At 38.3% G+C, this 23265-nt stretch overlaps 1 protein-coding gene across 2 annotated transcripts in view; it reads left to right on the top strand.

The window, feature by feature from the left end:
• The window catches only part of Ncapd3 (non-SMC condensin II complex subunit D3), a 70966-nt gene extending 48069 nt beyond the window's left edge, over positions 1 to 22897 (top strand). For both annotated transcript variants that reach the window (XM_040285568.2, XM_005337511.5), the window contains 15 exons: positions 508 to 622; positions 716 to 811; positions 1809 to 2047; positions 2964 to 3043; positions 7950 to 8087; positions 8400 to 8533; positions 8912 to 9111; positions 11186 to 11296; positions 13267 to 13449; positions 14101 to 14267; positions 14533 to 14672; positions 15595 to 15672; positions 20078 to 20152; positions 20240 to 20300; positions 20379 to 22897. In XM_040285568.2, the coding sequence (XP_040141502.2) occupies positions 508 to 622; positions 716 to 811; positions 1809 to 2047; positions 2964 to 3043; positions 7950 to 8087; positions 8400 to 8533; positions 8912 to 9111; positions 11186 to 11296; positions 13267 to 13449; positions 14101 to 14267; positions 14533 to 14672; positions 15595 to 15672; positions 20078 to 20152; positions 20240 to 20300; positions 20379 to 20487 (1926 nt within the window). In that variant the 3' untranslated portion in view covers positions 20488 to 22897. The remainder of the gene's footprint in view (positions 1 to 507; positions 623 to 715; positions 812 to 1808; positions 2048 to 2963; positions 3044 to 7949; positions 8088 to 8399; positions 8534 to 8911; positions 9112 to 11185; positions 11297 to 13266; positions 13450 to 14100; positions 14268 to 14532; positions 14673 to 15594; positions 15673 to 20077; positions 20153 to 20239; positions 20301 to 20378) is intronic.
• Positions 22898 to 23265: the final 368 nt, after the last annotated feature.

The raw sequence follows: 23265 nt of genomic DNA, 5'->3' as shown, positions 1-23265 counted from the left end.
TAACTTGGAAGTGTGAGAAAAATTATAACATTGATAATTTTTAAATGGCCTACTTGTATAGACATTAAGCATATTTTTGTATGTATTTACATTAAAGTATAGCTCATATTCAAAGTTATAATTACAAACTCCAAGTAGCATGATTGGTAAGTATATTAGAAAAGCAAACATAAAGCCATGTGATTTTGAAAAGAACAAAAACAATGATAATCTTTAGTGGGATTATAAATAGATGAGTGTTATATCTGTTATTGCAACATAATTATTAATAGTATCCCTGTTTACTCACAAAGTATCATTTTACATGATAAAATTATATGGTCACTCTAATTTTTGTTTCATTAAATATGACTAAATTTTTATAATGGTCATGTGTTTTTCTGAAAGAAAAAATAGTAAAGTTTGTGTAGTTGGGGGAAAAAAAAGAATCCCACTGACATACTGCTACTCTAACTAGTAAATTTTCTTTTTGCCTTATTTTTAATGCAAAACCAATTCTCTTTGTAGGTGAAGTACATTTTTACCTTGGGAGATATAGCCCAGCTATGTCCAGCCAGAGTGGAGAAACGAGTGTTCCTTCTGATTCAGTCCATTCTGGCTTCTTCTGCTGATGTGGATCACTGTAAGGCACTGAAATCATACTCTGTTTCATACTTTCTTAAGCCTGAGTAAACTGCTGAAGAACTGTCAATAATGCTTTTAAACTTTCCTATAGTACCATCATCTCAAGGTACCAGTGATGCCTCAGCCATTCAGTCCCCCTCTCAGGTCATGCCTTCTGTGATTAGAGCACATGCCATCATCACTTTAGGTAAGAACAACATGTGGGGAATTGTAGCTTGTGTAGTCTGCTTATGTGTATAAAAAAGTGCTCACAGTGAGAGAGCCCTTGAGTTGGTAATTATCCAAGACTATAAGATTCAAAATACTCACTCTAGTAGACTTATGTTTTTCAGTGGAATTATGTGAATTTATTACAATTATAACTTCCTATAATTATTTAAACTCCTAATGTAGCACCATTAAATCTGCTTATCAAGAACTGCATTTAGTAAACTGCATTCTGGGAATAAAAAGATTAATTTTAAGTTCAGTTTATAAAAGGAGATGGTTTGTTTAATACTTTCCAAAACTGGCAGATGAACTATATGTATATTTTTCCATCAACTCCAATTGTTGTTTATCTTGAAAACAGTTCTGTGCTATAATTTGATTTTTTTTTCCTGTAGTATAATTGTATATCTTACGGTAGATATAAGATATTTTTTTTTTGTGGTATTGGTTATTGTTAAAGTCTAAGAATTGTTAATAAGAGCAGAACTTTCCCTAGGCCACAAAAGAAACAAAACTCAGCAACCTTCCTGTAATTATGAAGAAGGAATATGAGTTGACATTTTTTTCCTACTTACCTAGTTCACATTTCAAACTCTTAAATTAAGAGGTAAAATAAATCATCTGTAAGATTTTACCCATCATTATCCAGGTGAGAAGATAACTACAAAATTCAAATGTTGACTTTATTAACGTAAAGAAACATTCCTTATCATGTACCTCATGAAACCCCTGTTGGAGCTTATTTTTCCTTAAAGTACTTTAAACTTTGTAATATTTGGGATGGATTTGTCTGGTTCTTGCTTTTGTTTTTTGTAATTGTGAGCATAATGTTTTAACTTTGATGAAATAAAAACTATAGAAAATGGCTGGGAGTGTAGGTTAGTGGTAGAGTGAGGCCAGGCCCTGGGTTCATTCCCTAGTATTGGAGAGTGGAAATCATAGAATATAGTCAAGACATATTTCTTCTGTGGCAGGTAAGCTGTGTTTACAGCATGAAGACCTTGCAAAGAAGAGTATCCCAGCCCTTGTGCGAGAACTAGAGGTGTCTGAAGATGTGGCTGTTCGAAACAATGTCATCATTGTGATGTGTGATCTTTGTATCCGGTACACTGTCATGGTAGACAAGTATATTCCTAATATCTCCATCTGCCTGAAGGATTCAGATCCATTTATCCGAAAGCAGACACTCATATTACTTACCAACCTTTTGCAGGTATGTATGAGAGTTATTAAACTGTCTTTTTTTCTCTCTAGTACTGTTCTGGCTTAAAGGAATATTAAATTACATAGGAAATATGATAGCTTTGTAGTACAATTCAAAAATAATTAATCTCATCTCAGGTTTAGAATGTCACTTTTCTAATGTACAGTGCAGCCTTTTAAATACATTGTTCGATACTTGCAAATATTCGTTTGGGGTGTTCTTTTAGACACCCTATCAAGCAGTGTAAAATTCCACTTTTGCAAATAAACAGCAGGTAGAGAAAAGCATATTTGTTAGAAAAATAGTTCCAGTTCTGTTATTCTTCTCAACCTTAAACAAGTCCATGTTTCTCATACTTATTGTTTGGTAAAACAAGGATCATAAAATTTGTGCTGGCTATCACATAGTGTTGCTTAGAGTCCAATGTGATATTTCAGCATGTTAAATAACTTAATGAATTGCAAACCTCTAAAGAGTATTTGATTTTCTTGTATACATGTGTTTGACCTTTGACAAGGAAAAAGTGATATTTGATTTTGAAAAAGAAGGCATTTCACTAAGTTGTATATAGTTTGGTATACTTAACATGCTCATTTTTTTCATGCATTCTGTACCTCACAGAGGCAATAGTGGCTACACCCCATTAAAACCATGTACTTTGAGTCATTTTCCTAAAATAGTAGAAAGTTTGATGCTGCTCTATCCACATATTCCTCCACATTTCTTTGAATTAACAAATGTTGTATAATTTCAAGATGGTTGTGAAGTGAATACTCTGAATGCCCCTATGTCCTAGACAGACCAATAATAGCTGGCAGATGTGATGTTATACAAAGGAAAGTCAACAGGTGGCTATGTGACTGAATGCATTTAAGGTTTACATGTTAAAATTTATCCTGAAATATGCTGGTTTCTCTTTGTACAGGAAGAATTTGTGAAATGGAAGGGCTCTCTGTTCTTTCGATTTGTCAGCACTCTGATAGATTCTCACCCAGATATTGCCAGGTAAATCTTTCCTTCGCATGTCAGACAGTTGAACAGTTTACCTAATTTCTGGTATGCCTTAGATTTCTTTTCTTCCAGATTGGCTTAGAGTTGAGTTATTTAGGATTTAGTGAGCTCTTGGTAGTTATCAGAAAAAAAATGGTAGATTTTTTTAAATACTGAACTATATAACAGATCTTTGTTAAAACAAAAATAAAACAAGCCAAAAATAAAACAAACTAAATGTGTTCAGACTCATCACTAAATAATTTCAGCATTGACTTCCTTTTCTAACATCATTTGCTCTCCTTGAATACTGAAGAACATTACATGCCTTTGTCACATTAAAATAGGATAGAAGCCATCAACTTTTGACTTAACTGTTGATTTCTAAGCCCCTCCCCCCCAAAAATGTTAGTTTTAATAAAGAATTTGGACTTTGTTTTCAGTGCAGAAACTGTAAGAATTCTAGGAATTAAGACAATTTCATAATGTAAAATAGAGTATACAAATTACAAGATTCCTTAGAAATGGTTAAATTGTTAAAAGGAAGATAATTTTATTAATGTAAAGAAACATTCCATAGCATGTACCTCATGAAACCCCTGTTGGAGTTTAATTAAAGATTCCTTAGTTTATTTAAAATTTATTTAAAGATTCCTTAGAAATGGATGCTTCTTGAGAATTGGAAAGGAGTGGGGAGTTAACTTTGCCAATTGTTAATTCTTATACTTGAATCATTTTAAAAATTTATTTTCAAGGGGTCGAGAAGTGATCTTGATAGAATTTGCTACCCTAGCTTGTTGTATGAATAATTCTTTTTAAAGCTAGTCTATAATTGAAAAGTAGGGTGTTGAATGCCATGACAAAAGCCACCACATTGGGGAAAAGATCTTTGTAGAATTCATTAACTAAAAATAGCTTAAAATAATGGGTTCCTCTGTTCTAAATATAGCCACCAATAATTTAGTCTGAGTTCCACAGAAGAATTTCTGCTCCCTTTTAAAGCTTTGGGTGTAATTTTCAAAGGGGGAACATTTAACATAACAAAGTAGCAGAAGGTTAACCGGTCTAATTAATACTGTCTAGAGCCAGAAGCAAAAAACTAGGGCTATCTTTTTTTTTTTCTTTTTCATTGTTATTATAATTGAGAAAGGAATGAAATAGCTATGCCACTCCTTCCCACTTTTTTAATGCTTCCCAACACTGATTTGAGTGGCTTTCTTTGTACAGTGCAGTGCACAGCCCAGGGGCAGGCATAATTAGAAGTGTTGTAATGCTCTTAGATGATGAGTCTGGGAGGTAAGACTGATTGATTAACTTATATTTCCTTGTTTTCCCCCATTTTTGCCAGTTTCTATATATGCATGTAAAAAAAAAAAAAAGGTGAGATACGTTTTACCTGATTTAAACATTATATAATATATACATGCATTGCAACATTACATGGTACCCAGTAAATAGATACAATTTTTATGTTTTTAGGTAATGGTTAAAAATAAATGTGTATTAAAAGTTTTTAAGCTTACTTTCCAAGAGAACATTGATCAGTGCATAAAATATATGCACAACCAATGAATACAGGTACTGAGCATCAATCAGAAAGAAAACCAGATAAGGATACCTTATACTATGGTAAGATTATCAGCTCCTTTTTAAGAATTTAATACTGCCCTCTTAAATCTTTCCATTTTATTTCTGCATTCTGGGTTTGTTTAAATAATGGTTCAAATGTAGACCAGAATTTTCAGCTTCTAAAAGTTGATGCCTTACTTGCTAACGGTTATTTAAGTTATTAGTCTTTGTTATAGATTTACTTATGAGGTACCTTCCAAAAGCTCATGTATGAAACAATATTGGAACATTTAGAAGTGAAATGTTTGGGTTATGACGCCTTAACCTAAATAGTGTGTGTTAGATCAGGACGCAAGAAAAGACCACTGACTCCAATTAAAATCAAATTAAAGCAAGCTTATTATTTCAACCAGCTGGGCTGCCTCTCCCTCCCAAAACGGCGGGAACAAGACAGCACCCCAGCTTTCCTGCAGCCCAGTTTTATAGCCCAGAAAGTTACACAAAGGGGGGTTACAGATAACAGAACTCTGACAAGCATCACACTAATGGTAGTTTACATTTTTTTGCTGGCCCCAACATCAGAATTTATGAGGACCATTAGAGCCTCAGAGAGGGTTGTTGTCTGGCCAGGGAAGACCAATATTTATGAGGTGTCACTAAAGTTTCAGAGAGGGCTGCTATCTGGCCAGAGAGCCAGGCATGGGTGAGTTCAAGGCACGGGCAGGCATTCCAAGCAGATTCAGAATTTGCAGTAATTTATAGTAAAGCCAAAATTATCTTTTCATGGCTTTGTGGCAAGATGGCTCCCAATTTTAAGAAAAGATCAGGTTGGGTCTATCATGTGTTAATCTACTAATAAGGATTAACTAGGTGGTAACTACAGGCAGGTAAAGTATGGCTGGAGGATGTGGGTCACTGGAGGCATGCCTTTGGAGTATATATTTTGTCTCTCTTGAAAAATGCTCTCTTTGCTTCCTGATTATCAAGTTCTGAGCTGCTTTCCTCTACACACACTTCTCTCGGATATTCTGCTTTACATCAGGCCACTAGGAATGGAGTTGACCATCTATGTACTGAGACCTCTGCAACCTTGATTGCCAAATAACATTTCTGAAATTGTTCTTATTAAGTCTTTTGGTTACACCAGCAAAAATGTTGACTAAAACAGTCTCATTCCTGATTTTTAGGTTAAAGTCCAGACTTTTCTACTTACATTAACTATATTAATTTTTCAATATGAATATACCAGTGCAAACCTTATTTATTTATCTGATCCAGCTGATTTCATAAAGGTTCTGGTGTGAGCAAATTAATATGACATTTTTAATTGGTCTTATAAATCCAAATTTCAAAGCTGCAGAATCATGTGATACATTTTCTCCTCTGCCCAATGGATGTTGGCCTTGTGGCTCAGTAACCATTGGGTAATAGCCATTTAGCAAATAGAATGTTTATTGGGCCAATTGAAACAGAAGTGCAGAAAGGCAGGGGGCAAAGAGTTCAAGGCTACATAAATAAATTATCTAATGTATTGTGCCATTGAAAAAGAAAAGAGAGAAAAGATAGCTCCTCTTGAAATCAAGCTCCTCTTGCTAGTAGGTCCTTTAAAAGTGAAATCTCTGGCCCAGCCTTAAATTGCTGTTTCTTTTCCTCCTAGTATCTTCATAATATCTGATATTCTCTCCTTTGTTTTGCTCTTGCTTCCACATGAGAGAAAACATCCGGCCCTTGATTTTCAGAGTCTGCCTTATTTCACTTAGCATGATTTTCTCCATTTCTATCCATCATAGCAAATGCCATTATTTCATTCTTCATTACTGAGTAAATCTCCATTGTGTGTGTGTAGGGGGGCTAACCTTGTAAAAGGAAATCATTATTGCACACATACAAACACACCACATTTTCCTTATCTATTCGTCTATTGGCAGATATCTGGGTTGATTCTATAATTTGGCTATTGTGAATTGTGCTGATATGAAACTTGTCCTTTGAGAAAGATTACCTTTACCTTTCAAATCTGGGTTCCTAAACAACATAGTTTGTATAGAGTATTCTGACTGCCTAGATCAAACTGGTGCTTCTAGCTGGACTTAAGTGAATTCTCTTTAGAGAATTACTTTTATTAAATACAGTCGCTTCTTTAGTTGTTTTGTTTTCATATATTTATGTCTTGTATACTAGGTGAATAGTTAAAGTGTGATTATCTGCAGCAGAATTTTTAGTCAGGTTTACTTTCATCATAATTTCTAAACCACCTTCTCTGACTTGTTAATGTATGTGTTGTGGATACAGACTGATTTAAACCTTCACCTTCTCTGACTTGTTAATGTGTGTGTTGAACCTTAGCTCAAGGAACACCACTAGGGGAAGGTAAATCGCCTACAATGTTCTAATGCTTTGCAAGGTCAGGCTCAAGCTGTCTGGATCGTCCTTGTTTGCTCCTTTCCAGTGGAGAGCTAAGGAGTGCTCCTGTGTAGGATTTGAGCTCTGGAATGAAATTAAAACACTGTCTCAGCAGTAAATAAACCACAGAAAGCCCTACATAGTCTCTGGTTGGCCCGTAAGAACACCCAAAGCTTTGTCATTCTTTCACCTACCGTTATAGTAAGACAGAAATGGTCAGGTGGCTTTTAGGTGAACAGTTAGGGTTTTTGGAAATTACATTTGGCTTTGGAAACCATCAGAATTTTGCCTTTCATTGTGCTGCAGTCCCAGTGGCATCTCTCAGATATGAAGCATTGTACATGAATATTGGAAGCCTCTGCCAGATTTGTAAGCATGGGTGAAAGGAGAGTGCCCAGAGCTTGTGGTTATCCCAAATCTCAGTAAGAGTCAGGTTTTGTGGGAATACTTACCCTGCTGACCCAATTTATGGCACTTTTGTTGTTAACTAGAAGAGTTACTAAACTAACTTTTTTTGGGGGGTCATTATTGTGAACAATAAACTTGAAATTGGGAACTGAAGGGCAGGTATTTATTTTCAGGTGACCATTGTCACTGCAGTAGCCTTGAGGACCATTGGCCTCTGCTTGAAGAAACAGTTTTGGGTTAGTTGTTTTTCCTTGTTCAAAATATAGGTGGAAAGTAATGCCTTGTTAGAATTTTGAAAGAAACCTGATAGAGAAAGTCTTTATACTGATCTTGGATTCAAAAGAGAGTATTCAGAAGAGACAGACAAAACAAATGAAATTTCTTCTTTACTTTTGATCTGATGAAGCTATTTATTGGATGGATTTGGAATTCCTGACCCTTTTTTAACATTCTTCTATTTTGATGAGTTCTTAGTATAGTTATAGAAGCTGTCTACAAATAATAAATGGGTTTCCTTCATTTGTCTTTTCCTTCTTTGCAGATTTGGAGAGTTTTGCCTGGCTCACCTGTTACTGAAGAGGAACCCTGTCATGTTCTTTCAGCACTTCATTGAGTGTATTTTTCACTTCAACAACTATGAGAAGCACGAGAAGTATAACAAATTCCCTCAGTCAGAGAGGTCAGTGAAGCAGCTTAGATGCTCTCCTTGTCTCAGTAAGAATTGGGTGAGGCTCAGGAGATGTTTGGCGGTTTTGAATGCAAGTTTGGACCAGGTCGTAATCTGGTCATATATTTTGACATCACTTTCCTTGGCAGGATGACATAAGAAAATTCAGTTGTAAGAACAGAGTCCAAAGGGGATGTCTGTGAAGACATTCTCATTACTGTCCTGGAGCCTTTGGTACACAGCTTGTAGGATGCTATAAAAATGCTGTCTTAAATCCTTGTTTCCCACACTTTTATGCCCTAAAATTGTGCTGTTCTGCCACAGAGAGAAGCGGCTGTTTTCACTGAAAGGAAAGACAAACAAGGAGAGGCGAATGAAAATCTACAAATTTCTTCTAGAGCACTTCACAGATGAGCAGCGATTCAACATCACTTCTAAAATCTGCCTTAGTATTTTGGGTAGGCCTGGTGTTTTGGGGGTAAAATGTATGCTTAAAAAATGAAATACTGAGCCTGGTATGGTGGTGCATGCCTGTAATCCCAGCAACTCGGGAGTCTGAGGCAGGAGGATTTCAAGTTCAATGTTAGCCTCAGTAATTTAGTGAAGTCTTAAGCAATTTAGTAAGACCCGGTCTCAAAAGAAAAAGAAGAAATGCTATGTTGAAAATGAAATAGCAGTCCTGTGGCAAGTGGGCCAGTACTGTAGGAAGATTCATCTTTTTGTTCACACTCCCTATCAGCTGTACTCCACGCAGACCTCCCTCACAGCCCCAGATAAACCCCAGTTCTGTAAATTAACATGTTTCTCAGAAGCTGGTTTCTTGCGCTCTTTCTTAGCATGCTTCGCAGATGGCATCCTGCCCCTGGACATGGAAGCCAGTGAGTTACTCTCAGATACGTTTGAGGTCCTCAGCTCAAAGGAGATCAAGCTTTTAGCAATGAGAGCTAAACCAGATAAGGATCTCCTTATGGAAGAAGATGACATGGCCTTGGCAAACGTAGTCATGCAGGAAGCCCAGAAAAAGCTCATCTCCCAGGTGTGTGTGCACTTCTTCCTTCAGCAGACCTGCTCACACCTCTGGGCTTCCCCAATGATCTTGGTGGTGTTCTACTGGGGCCCTACTCTCATTCTTACCAGAGGCTTTAACTCTTGCCCAGGTGATGATGATCTTTCAACAGGTTTTTAGCTCCAGTTTCTCTTGTGAGCCTGAGTTCAATTTCTCTCACCTATCTGATTTTACCACAGGTGTCTCAAACTTATTCTGTCAAAACCAATTAGTCATTTCTTTTTCCTGATATTAGCCTCTTCCTTCTCCCAGTCTGTTGTAGAGAAGGGAACCATTGTCTACGAAATTATCCAAAGGGGAACTTGATGCTACAGCAGAATGCAGAGCAGGAGTCTGGAATGCCTGGCATGTGCTTGTTTGACCAGGGTGAAATTTGACTGACTTTGGGAAAGAGCTGAGTTTCCATAGTCCTTACCAGACCCTGAGTTCTTATGTCTATCTTGGATGGCCAATTTGTATTTCCCACCTGACTCCTAAAGGCTGTTGACCCTAAAGGAATAGACTTTTATCACCTCTTACTTGCTGAGAGATCCTATTGGCTTAATCTTACAAATCTATCTCTTTTGCATTTCCCCTGGTTCTGACTTTTTTTTTTTTTTAATTCTGTTCCAAATCCAGTAGTTTTCTTAGCACAAAGGCTGTCTCTGGTTTCTGTCTGTCATAAGCTAAGCCCAACGTTGCTGCCAGAGCAGATTTTCTTTCAGTATAAATGTGATAATTTTATTCTCCTGCTTCAAATAACCTAGAGCCAGATAGACTGAATTGTGGCAGGAAACTTTTGGGGGAATGGATCGTGAGTAAATTGTAGTATTGGTTGCTCAGTATATACTTCACCCAAAGCTCATGGAACTATTCTCTTAAAATAGGTAAATTTATTTTATAAACATTATATCTCACTAATAGCATCTTTAAAAACTACATTGATAGCTTCCTATTATCTTCGGAATAAAAAAAAACAACTCTGATTCTCCTTTAAGACTACAAAACTCTTAGTATGCCTGTCCCTGCCCTAACCGTTTTCTCCCTTATTGCCTCTGATCATTCCAATCCTCAGATATGAGATGTACTGCCTGCTATGTGCCTTTGACACTGGTTCTTCCGTCTGCAGCACTCAGTCCACTCCACTCTCCCACCCACTTCTCATTCCCACACATCCTAAGTGTCATCTCTCAAAGAAGCCTCTAGTATACATTCCTGATTACCCCCCTTCCCTCCTAGGCATCCTTCTCCATACATGAGTTTCTTAACACTGTGCACTTGGCACCTTGTACCATTTATCACAACACACACACACACACACACACACACACACACACACACACACACACACTGGTCTAGAAACAACCTGAAGGCAGGAATTTTGGACTTCATTTCTCTATCCTCAGAAGTTAGCTTTGTATCTGGGACATAAAATATGCTTGATGATACTCTAGGTCACATTGAAGACTATTGCTAAACTTATAATCTTATTAGATTCATTTTTATTATTAAATTGTTCATATTTATACCTGTTTCCCTCCTATTTTAGGGACTTTGATAAGACTTTTTTTTAAATTGAGTATTTGCAAGCAAGAAATGTATACTAATGATTTTATGTGAAAACAAAAAGTATTTTTCAGGTTTAGAAGGGTAAATATTACATATGTGGACTACTGTAATGAATACTTTTAATTCTAAGATTTATTGCAAAATATTTGATGCACTAATCAAGTATTACATAAGTACCTAGCACTTGTTAAAATATTTGTCAAGTTATACAACATATTTCTTACTTTTTTTTTTTTCCATTTAGGAAATATGAGTAATTTTTATCCACCTCTCCTACTTTACTTTACAAACCTCCTGAGTATTTAGGGGTAATGTTTAAAAGAAGTCCAGAAAAAAAAAACTGTGGGTCCTATATATTCCCAGTATCATAATCAGAAGTCAAAAATAAACATTTAGTGTACTAGATTTAACATAATAAAATAACTAGGTTAAGGAAAAGTTTTTATCTGACTTTCAGAAGTTTACACATTTAAAACATGTGTTTGTATTTCTGCAGGTTCAAAAGAGGAATTTCATAGAAAATATTATTCCGATTATCATCTCCCTGAAAACTCTGCTGGAGAAAAAAAAGATACCAGCTTTGCGAGAACTTATGAACTATCTCAGGGTAAATGAAGAACTTTAATTTTGTGGTTGTTTTCATCCCCTAACTCCAAGTTCTTTCCTTAATGTCTTCTGCCAATGTAACTGTCTGCAGTAATACTAAGACAAAATGCTACATAAAGAAGCAACCTTATTTTGGTCTGTTTAGAAATTTGCCTGCCAGACCAGTGTCTGCTGTGGAGCAAATGGGGAATTTTGACCAAAGGCTTCACTAAAGTTGTTTCCTCCTTTTCTCATTCAGTCAAGTTTGTAAACAGCTGACTCACTGGGCTGAGCATATATATATCCCTGATGGGATTAGATTGCATTTCCAGGACTTTCTCTCCTGAGGTCAAGGACAGAATCATCATTTTAGTTCATCCTGATGAAGGATGATGTGAAAGTTGGTTATGGTATTCAATGTGGGGTATTTGCCATTCACACTGCTGCAGACAGATGTGACCAGGAAATCACTGCCCTGTGGCAGCATGCACTTAGATGGGTAGGGGGCACCATTTGAGATGGACACCATTCCTGGGCTGGAGTTGCTATAGAAGAAGATTGGATCTGAGAAAAGGCAGAATATGTTTACTTAACAGGGCAGGCTGGCCTAAATGAGGCCTCAGACCTTACTGACAAAATTGCTCAAAAATAAAAGCAGCAATTTTTCTTTTGATTTAGCAGAGTTATTCTGTTCACGTCATGTATTTTTCTTCCTCAATTTTATTTCCTGCCAGGTATACTGGTGCATGCCTGTTATCCCAGCAGCTTGGGAGGCTGAGGCAGGAGGATCACAAGTTCAAAGCCAGCCTCCACAAAAGCAAAGCGCTAAGCAACTCAGTGAGACCCTGTCTCTAAATAAAATACAAAATAGGGCTGGAGATGTGAATCAGTGGTTGAGTGCCCCAAGTACAATCCCCAGTACCCAAAATAAAATAAAATAATATGTTTTTTCCTAAAACTGAAAAGAATACAATGAAATTACATTGAGAGAGAATTTCCAATTATTTTTGTTTTATCCTATTTTAAACCTCACTGATGGGGTGGAGTGGAGTTGCAAAGGTACTTACATCCTAAATATCGTACTTAAACATTTAAGAAAATCATGTCATTTCTCTTATTTCTGAGCACTTGCAAGAGAACACCTTGCAGGGTTGCTTTATCATTATCTGTGGAATCTCCTCATGGCAGCTGGAAAAGTTGATGGATATCCTTCTCTTTGTTAGGCTTCCCTCCTCGTTAGAGCTGCAGTGTGTTTTTTTTATTTCTGTAATAGTGCTAGGTGAAATAGTTTCTGTTAGCCAAGAGCCCTTATTTCTAACTGCCATCATTAAAACCCAAGAATGGTTTTTCCCAGATGTGATAAAGGGTTTTCTGTAAAAAATCTTCATAAAAAATGGGATTTGAACCTTAGTTGTAATCCCCTGTGTGGCAGTGGGGAAAGCTAATGTGGATGTATGAGCAGCTTGTAGGCTGCACAGCCTCCTATATTCTACTGCAAGGGTCTCTGAGCCTTGGCCATGTCTTTCTCTGATCAGGAACCTGGGTGATTGCCTGTTCTCTGGTGGATAGACAGGAAGATTCCTAAGAGAGCAGAAGGACTAGTTAATATATGACTTCATGATCACCTGCTTGTGTGGTCAGTATAATTATAGTTAGTATTTTCTCAGAATATTCCATTATGTTAAGTAACTTGTTATTTACTATAATAGAAACAGTCTGCTGCCGTAGTAGAAGTCTTACTGTCTCAATTATTATTAATCAAGTTGTGTCTGAGAGGTTATTTCTTTTTAAAAAAAATATTTATTTATTTATTTTTTAGTTGTAGTGTTGGACACAATACCTTTCTTTTATTTATTTCTTTATATGTGGTGCTGAGGATTGAATCCAGGACTCGCAGGTGGTAGGCGAGCGCTCTACTGCTGAGCCACCCCATCCCTGACAGGTTATTTTTTTATTCATGAAACACTAAAGGATGCTTCTGGGTTCATTTAGGAGGTGATGCAAGATTATCGGGATGAAATCAAGGATTTCTTTGCAGTTGACAAACAACTGGCATCAGAGCTTGAGTATGACATGAAGAAGTATAATGAACAGCTGGTCCAGGAGCAAAAACTGGTCAGAGAGGCCAGTGAGAACAAGATGACTGAAGGTGGTGACGGGGCAGAAGCCATGCAGGTAGGTGGGAGGCCCACCTTAGGTAGACCAGCCATCCAGGCTGCTCTCTGTGTCGGTTTTCCAATATTCCCCAAAATCCAGAAGTCAGTCAGAGTTGAATCTTGCCACTGTGTTCCTTTGCTAAATGTGATGGGTCTACCAGTGGCTTGAGGCCTCCCTTCCCACAGGCCTATCAAAGGACCTTGCTGGGAAACCACAAGAATAGTTGGGAGAAATAGTTGTGTGAAAGCCATAAGGCGAACTTGGGAAAGTTATTTGATCTTTGATTACAGTGACTACTGACTCCTAGACATCTGTGAATCTTAGTATGTTGCAGTCTTTCTTGCAGCTCCCTCTTTTAAAAGCATATTGTCCCTGGGGGGGGGGGGCACATCTGGGTTTAGCTGCTGCTCGCATTAGCAGCACAATATTCCCACTGCCTGAGGAATCTAGGCAGATATTGCATTAAAAAGTGATGAGGACAAAAAACTTACTTCTTTTTTTTTTTTTCTTTTCTTTTCTTTAATGTCACAGCATCTCTGTATGGCAGCTTGCTGATAGTTCTCTGTTTTGAAGAGAAACTTGTACTTGCCCACGTCTGGTATATTTTAAAATAGATTACATATGGACTTGTTCATAGCATATAAAGATTCCATTCATCTTCTCTAACAGGTTGCTCTGGAATTAGACACAATGCCAGTTCCTGGTGGCCAAGAAAATGCCACTGTATCTCCAGCCACAAGCAGGCCTACACCACCTGGGTCTAGCACTGGCCACACAATGACTTTGCCTCACACACCAGAAACCGGGCCTCTGAAGATGTTAATGCCCAAAGCCAGGTAGGGAGCCCACTGAGGCAGTGACAGGCTGAGTCTCATGATATTCTCAGAGGCGTCTCTTCTGTCCCTATCAGGCATCAGCTGTGGGAGTCTTGTCACTGTGTTTGTTCTGACACCTTACTCCACACCCCTCCCTTGGAGACTGGAAAGAGAGTGGATGAGTGATGCATTTGAAAGGATATGGGCAGAGATTGCAGTGTTTCACTGCCACCTACCCTGTGGTCTGCACCGAGAGTCAGCGTCTGTGGCATTTTGTCCTCCACAGGCCAATGTCCCTGAGTACCATTGCAATCCTGAATTCTGTAAAGAAAGCTGTGGAATCAAAGAAGAGGCATCGAAGTCGGAGCCTAGGAGTATTGCCTTTCACTTTAAATTCTGGAAGCCCAGAAAACCTGTGCAGCCGTGGTAAGCCTTAGGGTTGGTGCCAGACTTAGAGCATGTGGTTTAAAAATGATCTACTTCTCATTCCTCTTTAAATTGTTTTCTGTTTCCTTATTTTTAAAACAAATAACATTAAATGGGTACTTAGGATTATAGATAAGAAAACAAGCATATTTATGCTAAGAGGTTTGGGAAATAGAGTGAAATTTAAAACTCACCCACAGTAGAGAGGTATTTGGTCCTTCAGACTTTCTACTCCTCATACAAACACCTATGTTTTGTTTATAAAATTGGAATTGTAGTATGCATTGCTTTATAACCTGCTTCCCTGCACACACTTGTAATAATATATAGTGAAAGTTTTTTTCATGAACTTGCAAAACTTTTCTCCCAGTAACTTTATAGCATTCAATATTTTGGAAAGATCAAAACATTTATTTATTACTGCCCTCTTGAAAGTGTAGATGTTTTTCAAATTCTTGATGTAAGTAATGTCACAGTAAGTATCCTTACACATATACCCTTGTATGTGGGTAATCCTTAAGATTAATTCCAGCCAAGGCTATGAATATTTGAAAAGTTTTAGTAGTATCAAACCATCCATAATCCATGTCATATGGTGCACGAATGTCTATTTCCTTGCTTAGGAACACTGGTTTTATAATTTTCCATTGTCTTTGCTAAGCTCTGTAGATCAAAAATGGTATGGTTTTAACTTCCATTTCTTGGAATCCTAGTAAGAATGAGCATGTTTTTGTTCATTGTATCATTTATTTGTAGTTCTTTCTGAATCATCTCTATGAGAACACTTTAAACATTAGTGATTTTAATTTTGTTATACATATCTTATGTTTTCTCATTTGCTTGTTTTGTTCTATGATATTGTGTTGGGTTTTTTGTTGTTATTTTTTTTTTAAACAGATAAGACTTTTCCATTTTATCCTAGCATCTTCCTACAGCTTGGAGCGAGAATCTAATGGAGCTATTGACCATGTAACTAAACGAGCAATCAGCACCCCTGAAAGTAAGTAGCCAGTTTGAATAAGCTTGGCTTCTCCTGCCCTCTCCTACAGTCATGTATTTGATAGAGTTGTGCTAACATTCTTTCTCTTGAAAGATCGTTCTTGTAATTGGATAAAGCCTCTCCTGACAATTGGCCACATTGTAGTGCAATATTCAGACTGCTTCATTCTGAATATTTCACTACAATATTTAGGTGCCATATGCTTACTTAAGTGAGCACTGACTGATGGATTGTCGGGTATTCTCCCCAATATTTGTATATGTGTTAACTCAGTTAAATCTCACAACAACCTATGAGGGATCCTGTGTGACAGATGTGAAGCTTGAGGCACAGCTAGTTCAGGTCACTGACTCAGACTGCACCATTTGTGGAGGCAGCCCTGTCACCACCTCCCTGCCTGGACAGGTATACTTGGTGTGTGAAGCTGGGCTGCCCTAGGGAAAGGTCAGAGGATAGCTCTGGCAGGTGCCTGGTATGTCATAGAGCTCCATTTCGGAGCAAACTGAGGTTGGCAGTCTAGTGTTGTGTCAAGGATTATATCCCCCCTATGTTGAGAGCCTTTGTCTTCTCATTCCCCACTAGTTGCTCTTTCTTTGAAAAAAAAAAGAAGTTGTCCCATTCTTTTCATTTCAAAATAGAGGCAAGCAGTTTTTGTTTTATAACTTCTTATTGATTCAAACTCCATGAAAACCATTATTATGAGAAAATGATTATGCAGGTTGAGGATCTCTTATCCAAAAGTTTTGGGACAAGAAGTATTTCAGATTTCAGATATTTTGGATTATGGAATATTTGTGTATACATAATGAGGTATCTTGGGAATGGGACCCAAGTGTAAGTAGAAAATTCATTATGTCCCATATATACCTTATATACCTAACCTCAGAGTAATTTTATATAATATTTTTAGTGTGCCTGTGACCCATCTTAAGAGGTCACACATGTAATTTCCTACTTACTTTTCCATCAAAAAATGTCAGGTTTTAGAAAATTCTAGATTTTTCACTTTTCTGGCTGGGTACACTCAACCTATATTATAAGGAAACTGTTACTGTCCAAAATATGTACTGTCCTTTCCAAATGCTGCCTGATGTGTTTCTGCATGTCCCCACTTTATGCACCCCAGCCATGTGCAGTCCCCTTGGATACTTGTACAAGCCATGTACAGGCTTCACATGCCATGTCTTCATCTGGAACCTTCAGGCTAGAGCAGGCAGCCTCCTGTGGCCCTCTGATCCTCTCAGCAGTGCTCATCACACTTCTGTCCACTTTCTCTCCATCCTTGCTGATTGTTTGCAAGCTTTTCTATTCCTGTCTCCACAAGACAGACCACAGAGCCTGGGACATGGGAGGTATTGTAGAGATCTATTCAGGGGCAGAACTGGGGGCTGAGCTCAAGCTTCTGATTCCAACCTCTTTGTCACCTTCAGCCCATCTTTACAACCTCTGATCCTGGCATTAAGAGATGAGCATAGTGCTAAGATGTTCTGTGGTAGGAGAGCTACACAAGATTAGCCAGTGTTTGTCACACCTATAGTCACTTCACTTCTACTGCATACCTCCTGTGTCCTAGCTGCTTGCTTTTGATTCTATTAACCTGTGATACTGTGGTTTAGAATGTTTACAGGGTTATAGCTAGTTTTTACACAGGGCTCTCTTTTAAGGGAGATTGATGGATGACAAAATTCCCACTTTGCATCTCTCCTCAAACAACTGGATGACAGTCAGTGGGTAATGATGGCTTCCTGTATATTTCACATGTGTAATGTTATATATGTAAAATAACCAGCCTCTTTCAAAGAGAAAAAGTTTATGTATGTTCTCTGTTCTTTTCCTGCCTCGGGGGTATCAGATGTATTTTGGCAGTTAGATGCCATATTGCTGAGGAAACAGGAAGAATACATCTCATTTTAGTTATGCTTATCTCATGAGTCCCTGATTTCAATCTTCATTTTGTTTCCTAGCAGCATTTGTTCCTCAGCAGTGAAACATGGCATGGTACATTAATGCCACTTTAATTTGCATGTGTAGACTTATCTCCACACTGAAAATAAGACTCAGGTGTCACTGGGTCAAGAGAGCACTTGCTATTTCTCCAGGCAGCAGAATGTAATGTTTCTGTTGGTGCAACTTTTATTCATCTCTTTTGTGAAACAGGAGAAATGCTTAAAGAATGGTTTCCTATTAACTCTCTTTCTTGAGAGAATTATCAGAGACTTAAGAGCACTCAGTGCTGATTCCAGCATGGTCTGGGAATACAAATTCTTTTGGTGACTCTAAAGTTTAGTTGGGTGACTGTTAGGAAGTGATCTCTACTCTGCAAAACCAGTAGGAAGAGGGCTGGGGATGTAGCTCAGTTGCTAAAGTGCTTGCCTTGCATTCATAAGGCCCTGGGTTCAATCCCTAGCACAAAAAAAAAACAAACAGTAGGACAATGACTACCCAGCTCAACCATTGTAGCCCACCAGTGGTGTTCACACAGTGGTTTTGCTAAATGGAAAGGAATCATTTTCAGAGCTAGAGTTTTAACTAGAAATCTGTGGGGGATTTTAGTACGTCTCTCTCACTGCTTTAATAATGCAAGCAGCAAAGACCCTTCTGCCTTTGATTCTAAGGAGAGTGCCATAACATAGATTCTTTTGTAAATATGGGAAACATATCACCTGGAATATAGAGATTTGTGAATGAGAAAAGTAATCTGTATGGAAGGGGAATTCCAGATGACAACACTGGAAAGAGAAAATTCACAGGAACAGAAAAAAGTGCTGAGCTACTTTAATGGAGGCACTGGAGATAAAATTTTCTGCCACTATTAATGAATTCTGAGTAGCACTCAGGTACATAGCACTGCAGTGGATTTTAGGACCCAGACTAGGCTGGGTGTGGTGGTGTGCACCTGTTATCCCATTTACTCAGGAGGCTGAAGCAGGAGGATGGTAAGCTCAAGGCCAGCCTCCTTAAGAGCAAAACTCTTGTCTCAAAAAAAAAAATAAGTAAAGAAAATAAAAAGGCCAAGGGGCTGAGGATGTAGCCCAGGGATAGAATGTTTGCCTGCCATGTGTGGGGACCTAGGTTCTATCTCCACTACTGCAAAAACAAGAAAACATTGACTAGTTCAGTTCAGTCTGTACTCAGAAGTGACAATGTATAAAGAATGGTTAGAACTCTAAGCTTGCCCCACAAATGTGTTTGCAGAAAGGAGGGCATCAGATGTGCAGTTGAGCATGTGCTCCGCCCCCTGGAAGTGGTCTACACAGTGGGGATGTTGTGGGTAGATGGGATGGGCAGGCTAGGCCAAGGAGCTGGAGTGTGCACACAGTGTGACAGTTCAGAGAACAGTGATGTACAGATGGGGTAAATGCAGATAGAACGCAGAGTGTGCGTGTGCATATAAGTTTGTAAAGGCAGCTCGGGCCAACTCAAACCAAGAATGGAATTTAGGCCCTCCTGGGAATAGAGTCATTGAGATACCTAAGAAGGTTAGTTAACTACCAGATATTTAATTAAAGGACTTTAATTAAATGTCACTCCAGTGACATAGGGGATAGTAGCTAATAAATTATACTAGTAGCTAACATTTCTTCAGCAATTACCTTGTACCAAATATTGTATTAAGTACTTACATAATTGGTCTCATTTAATCCTTGCTCCATCCCATAAGATAGATACATTTTTACTCCCATTTTAGAGATGAAGAGAATTGAGGTTCTGGTATAGTTCTTAGTAAGATACAGCCATAGTTAGTGCAAATCCAGTCAATGTTCCTAGCTCTGAGCTCTCCAGCCTCCCAAGGATACAGCTGGAGGAGGTAAGGTCACAGAATTGGACAGCACCATGAAAGGAAAGGAGAGGGGTGAGGTGCATTGAAATGTTCGTGGCAAGGCAGGAATACAGCTAGCAAGGTTGGAGGGATATTTGGAAACTAGAATGCACAGGACCTGGTCACTGTGGCAGAGTAGCTAATGATGGCTGGTATTTCTACAGATTATCTGTTTGCTGGAAATACAAAAGGAGCATGTCAGGAGCAGAGGTAAAGCCGGAGATCTCTCTTCAGGGAACTCAGATGAGGAACAATAGGGAGTATAGAACCCAGACCTGAAGGGCTCTGAGTGGAATTGCTGGTCCTTAGCACTTAGGAGTCCTTAAAGATGAAGGTTGAGTGAAAAGCAAGAGACAGGAGCAAGAACAATACAGAGGCTGCAGAGCAGCCGAGGAGGGCTGTGGTCAGAGGAAGGAAGAGCTTCCAGGAGAAAAGAGTTTCTCTACACTGCCAAGTCCTGGGGAAAGGTCAGATTGAGGCCTGCTAGCTAGGGTAAAAGAAACCAGAGCAGAGCTTGTTAACTGACTTGCTCAGGTGACTGTGTCTCATACCCATGTTTGAGAGTGCTGTTTCTCTTTTCCCCAGAATCCATCAGTGATGTCACATTTGGAGCAGGGGTCAGTTACATAGGGACACCATGGACTTCTTTTTCAGCCAAAGGCAAGTTCTCAGTTTCTTTCTTGTCTGATACATTAGCTGGCTTTGAAGATCTGGGAAAACTGAATTTCTGTTTTGACTCCCTTTCAGAGAAAACTGAAGCCCAGAGTCAAGGAAATGACATTTTATGTTTATCATTGCCTGATAAACCGTAAGTTTACCAAAGAGTTCTGTTTTGATCAGGGTTTTTCTTTTAGTTTCAGAATCACTGTCTCATTTCTTCTCCTAGACCTCCCCAGCCTCAGCAGTGGAATGTGAAGTCTCCAGCCAGGAATAAAGACAACCCAAACCCCAGTCGGAGATCCCTCCGAAAGAGCCCCCTGAAAACAGCCAACTGAAATAGTGTGTTCAAGAGCCCAAGGGAACATTCTTGAATCCTGAGCATGGAAAGGCAGAGGAATCATTTGCTGTATGACTCAGGCAGTGTTTCATTGTGTAATACCAAAGCTTTTCCTTAGGATCTGTCCCAGTGCTGTATTTGTTCACCTGTGTTTGGCTGACCAACCTTGTGTTATTTTTCTTCATGATATATGTGGTTAAAAAATTGTGAAATAGGGCTGGGGTTCTGGCTCAGTGGTAGAACACTTGCGTAGCATGCGTGAGGCACTGGGTTCGATCCCTGGCACCACATAAAAATAAAATAAAGATATTGTGTCCATCTACAACTAAAAAAACATTTTTAAAAAAATTGTGAAATAAGAGAAATGCCAGGTTTAGATTTTCTTATCCTAAAGTTAAGCTATTTAATATCATAATTTTATCCATCTGAATTTAAGTCCATTCTGATAAGCTATAATCTGGTCTTTAATGAACACAACTTGGAAAATTTCAGTTTTTTATATGAATCAAGCTGCTGTTAGCTTGTTTAAATTCCTTATAGTAAATATTTTCCCATGTCTAATGTCAAAATTTCAATTATTATATTTTTTCTATTATTTATAATTGCAGATTTTTTAAAATGTACAGCTTTCTAAAATGAAGTATAATAAAGGTCAAGCATAAAAAATACAGTCTTCTAGTATTCAGTAGAATTTTTTTTATTTTTAGAAACAGGGCTTTCATTGGTAGTTGTATTAAGTTTACATAAAGTATTTAAGAATGAAACCAAGTCTTTCCTGTTAAGAAAAAGATGATTTTGTTTTTCCTTAAGGTTTGGTTCATCTGCCACCTGCCTTTGTTCCCATATGGAAGCTGTCTGCCTTCTAATAACAGCCTTATTAGCATGAGTCTTACTTTTTAAAACACAGCTTGATGTTCCTTACGTGAAATAGCACTGAGGCTGATTTATATGAAATTCTGTTAAGGATTGCTTTACAATGGGGGTGTAACTTGAGTCTCTTTTTATTGGCACTAGCAGGCGAACTTAAAATAATGTTTGTCCAAGAATGCCTAGGATGAAATTCAGTTGGCTTTTTTTTCTTTTTTTTTTTGGTGTGTGGGTGAGAGAGACAAGGTCTCATTTTGTTGCCCAGGCTCTATCTACCTCTACCCCAACCCCCACCCAACTCCTGAGCCATCCTCAAGCCATCCTCCTGCCTCAGCAGCTGTCACCATGCCTGACTGGTTCCATTTTCTGATTCCATTATTATAAAGGCAAAAGTGTAAACATATTGGTATTTTGTTTTGTTTTTTTAATAACTCATGCTGAATTTTTTTCTAAGTGCTAGGGATCAATCCAGGACCTAACACATGCTAGGCAAGTGCTCTACCACCATGCAACATCCCCACCCCCAAAGTTACTATTTGTAGGGGTTTTGTTCTTGTTGTTTGGTACCAGGGATTAGATCCAGGGGCACTTAACCATAAAGCTACATCCCAGCCTTTTTTTTTTTTTTTTTTTTTTAAGATGGTCTCACTGAAGTTGGTGAGACTGATCTTGAACTTGATTTGAGATCCTCCTGCCTCGGCCTCCCAAGCCTCTGGGATTACAGTTGTGTGCTACCACGCCCAGCAGTATTTGTGTTTTCAGCATGTCTATTAGATTTGGAAGAAGGAAAGTTACTATGCTCCACCCACAGCTCTGCCATAAATGATCTGTGACAAAGACAGCTTCATCACTGGTTGAGTGACTCAAAAAGCTGTTTGTGAGTAAACGCACACTTGGTTCCAAGTTCAGGTACTGACTTCCCCGCAGACAGCAATACCTTTTCAGTGTACCTGCCTAATAAAATGCTAGGAGAACACATGAACATTAACATAAGCACAATCAAGAAAGAATGAAGAGATTTTTTTTTTAAAGCTTTTATAAATGAGGTTTAAACAAATACCACATTATAGGTGTGTTAGTACAAGTCTGTAACAACTATGTACAGCAACATCCATGTCGGGCCAGAGAACATCTTAAAGAAACATGAGTGCTCCTTCTCTATATGTAGTTTTACATTATAGTTAACAGTTTCCCAAGTTCCACGCATCAGAGCCAGTTCTATGGCACTAGGGCAGAAGGCTCTAGGGTGTAAGAAGGGAGGTAATAAGGCCACCCTATCACTATTACAGCCAAAAAGGCTAGCATGTTATTCCTCAGCAGTTAGAGACTGGGGGAGTGACCTCCTTCCTTCCAGGAGGTGGCAGACATGAAAAAACAAGTCTCAACTCTAAGCATTCAAGATGCAAATGCAAGACTGGTACCACTGACAAAGTGTGGGAGAGTTGCCTGCTGTTCCTGCCAAATATCCCACAGAACAATATTTCATATAACTTTAAATTAAAGTCAACATGTCTCAAGTATTCAATTAAAAAAAAAACAAAATATTAAAAAAATTAAGACACTGAAATCTGAATTACAAGGTGACTACATTCTACAAAAAAGCCACCCTCCAGGCACACATGGAATTAGGCGCACCTCTGAGAAGCTCCTTGATTCAACCCACTTCACATCATGAGTCCAACACAGCACTGTATTTGAAGCTGAAAAATCTACTCTTGAAGAACAAAGGCTTTTAGGCCAAGTTTCTAATGTCTCCCACAAAGTGAACAGTGTCTCAGGTAGATAAAAGAGTTAAAATTAAAATTAGAAAACTGCTTTTGATTCAGGCAGGCATTTTACTTTCCTCACCATCGTGCTTTGACCTGGCTGCACTTCCTTATAGTCTTCAAAAGGCTGGACTGGCTGCCAC

The sequence above is a fragment of the Ictidomys tridecemlineatus genome, chromosome 4 (genome assembly GCF_052094955.1).
Source record: "Ictidomys tridecemlineatus isolate mIctTri1 chromosome 4, mIctTri1.hap1, whole genome shotgun sequence".
NCBI classification, from domain to species: domain Eukaryota; kingdom Metazoa; phylum Chordata; class Mammalia; order Rodentia; family Sciuridae; genus Ictidomys; species Ictidomys tridecemlineatus.
This window is presented reverse-complemented; position numbering and strand designations above follow the sequence as displayed.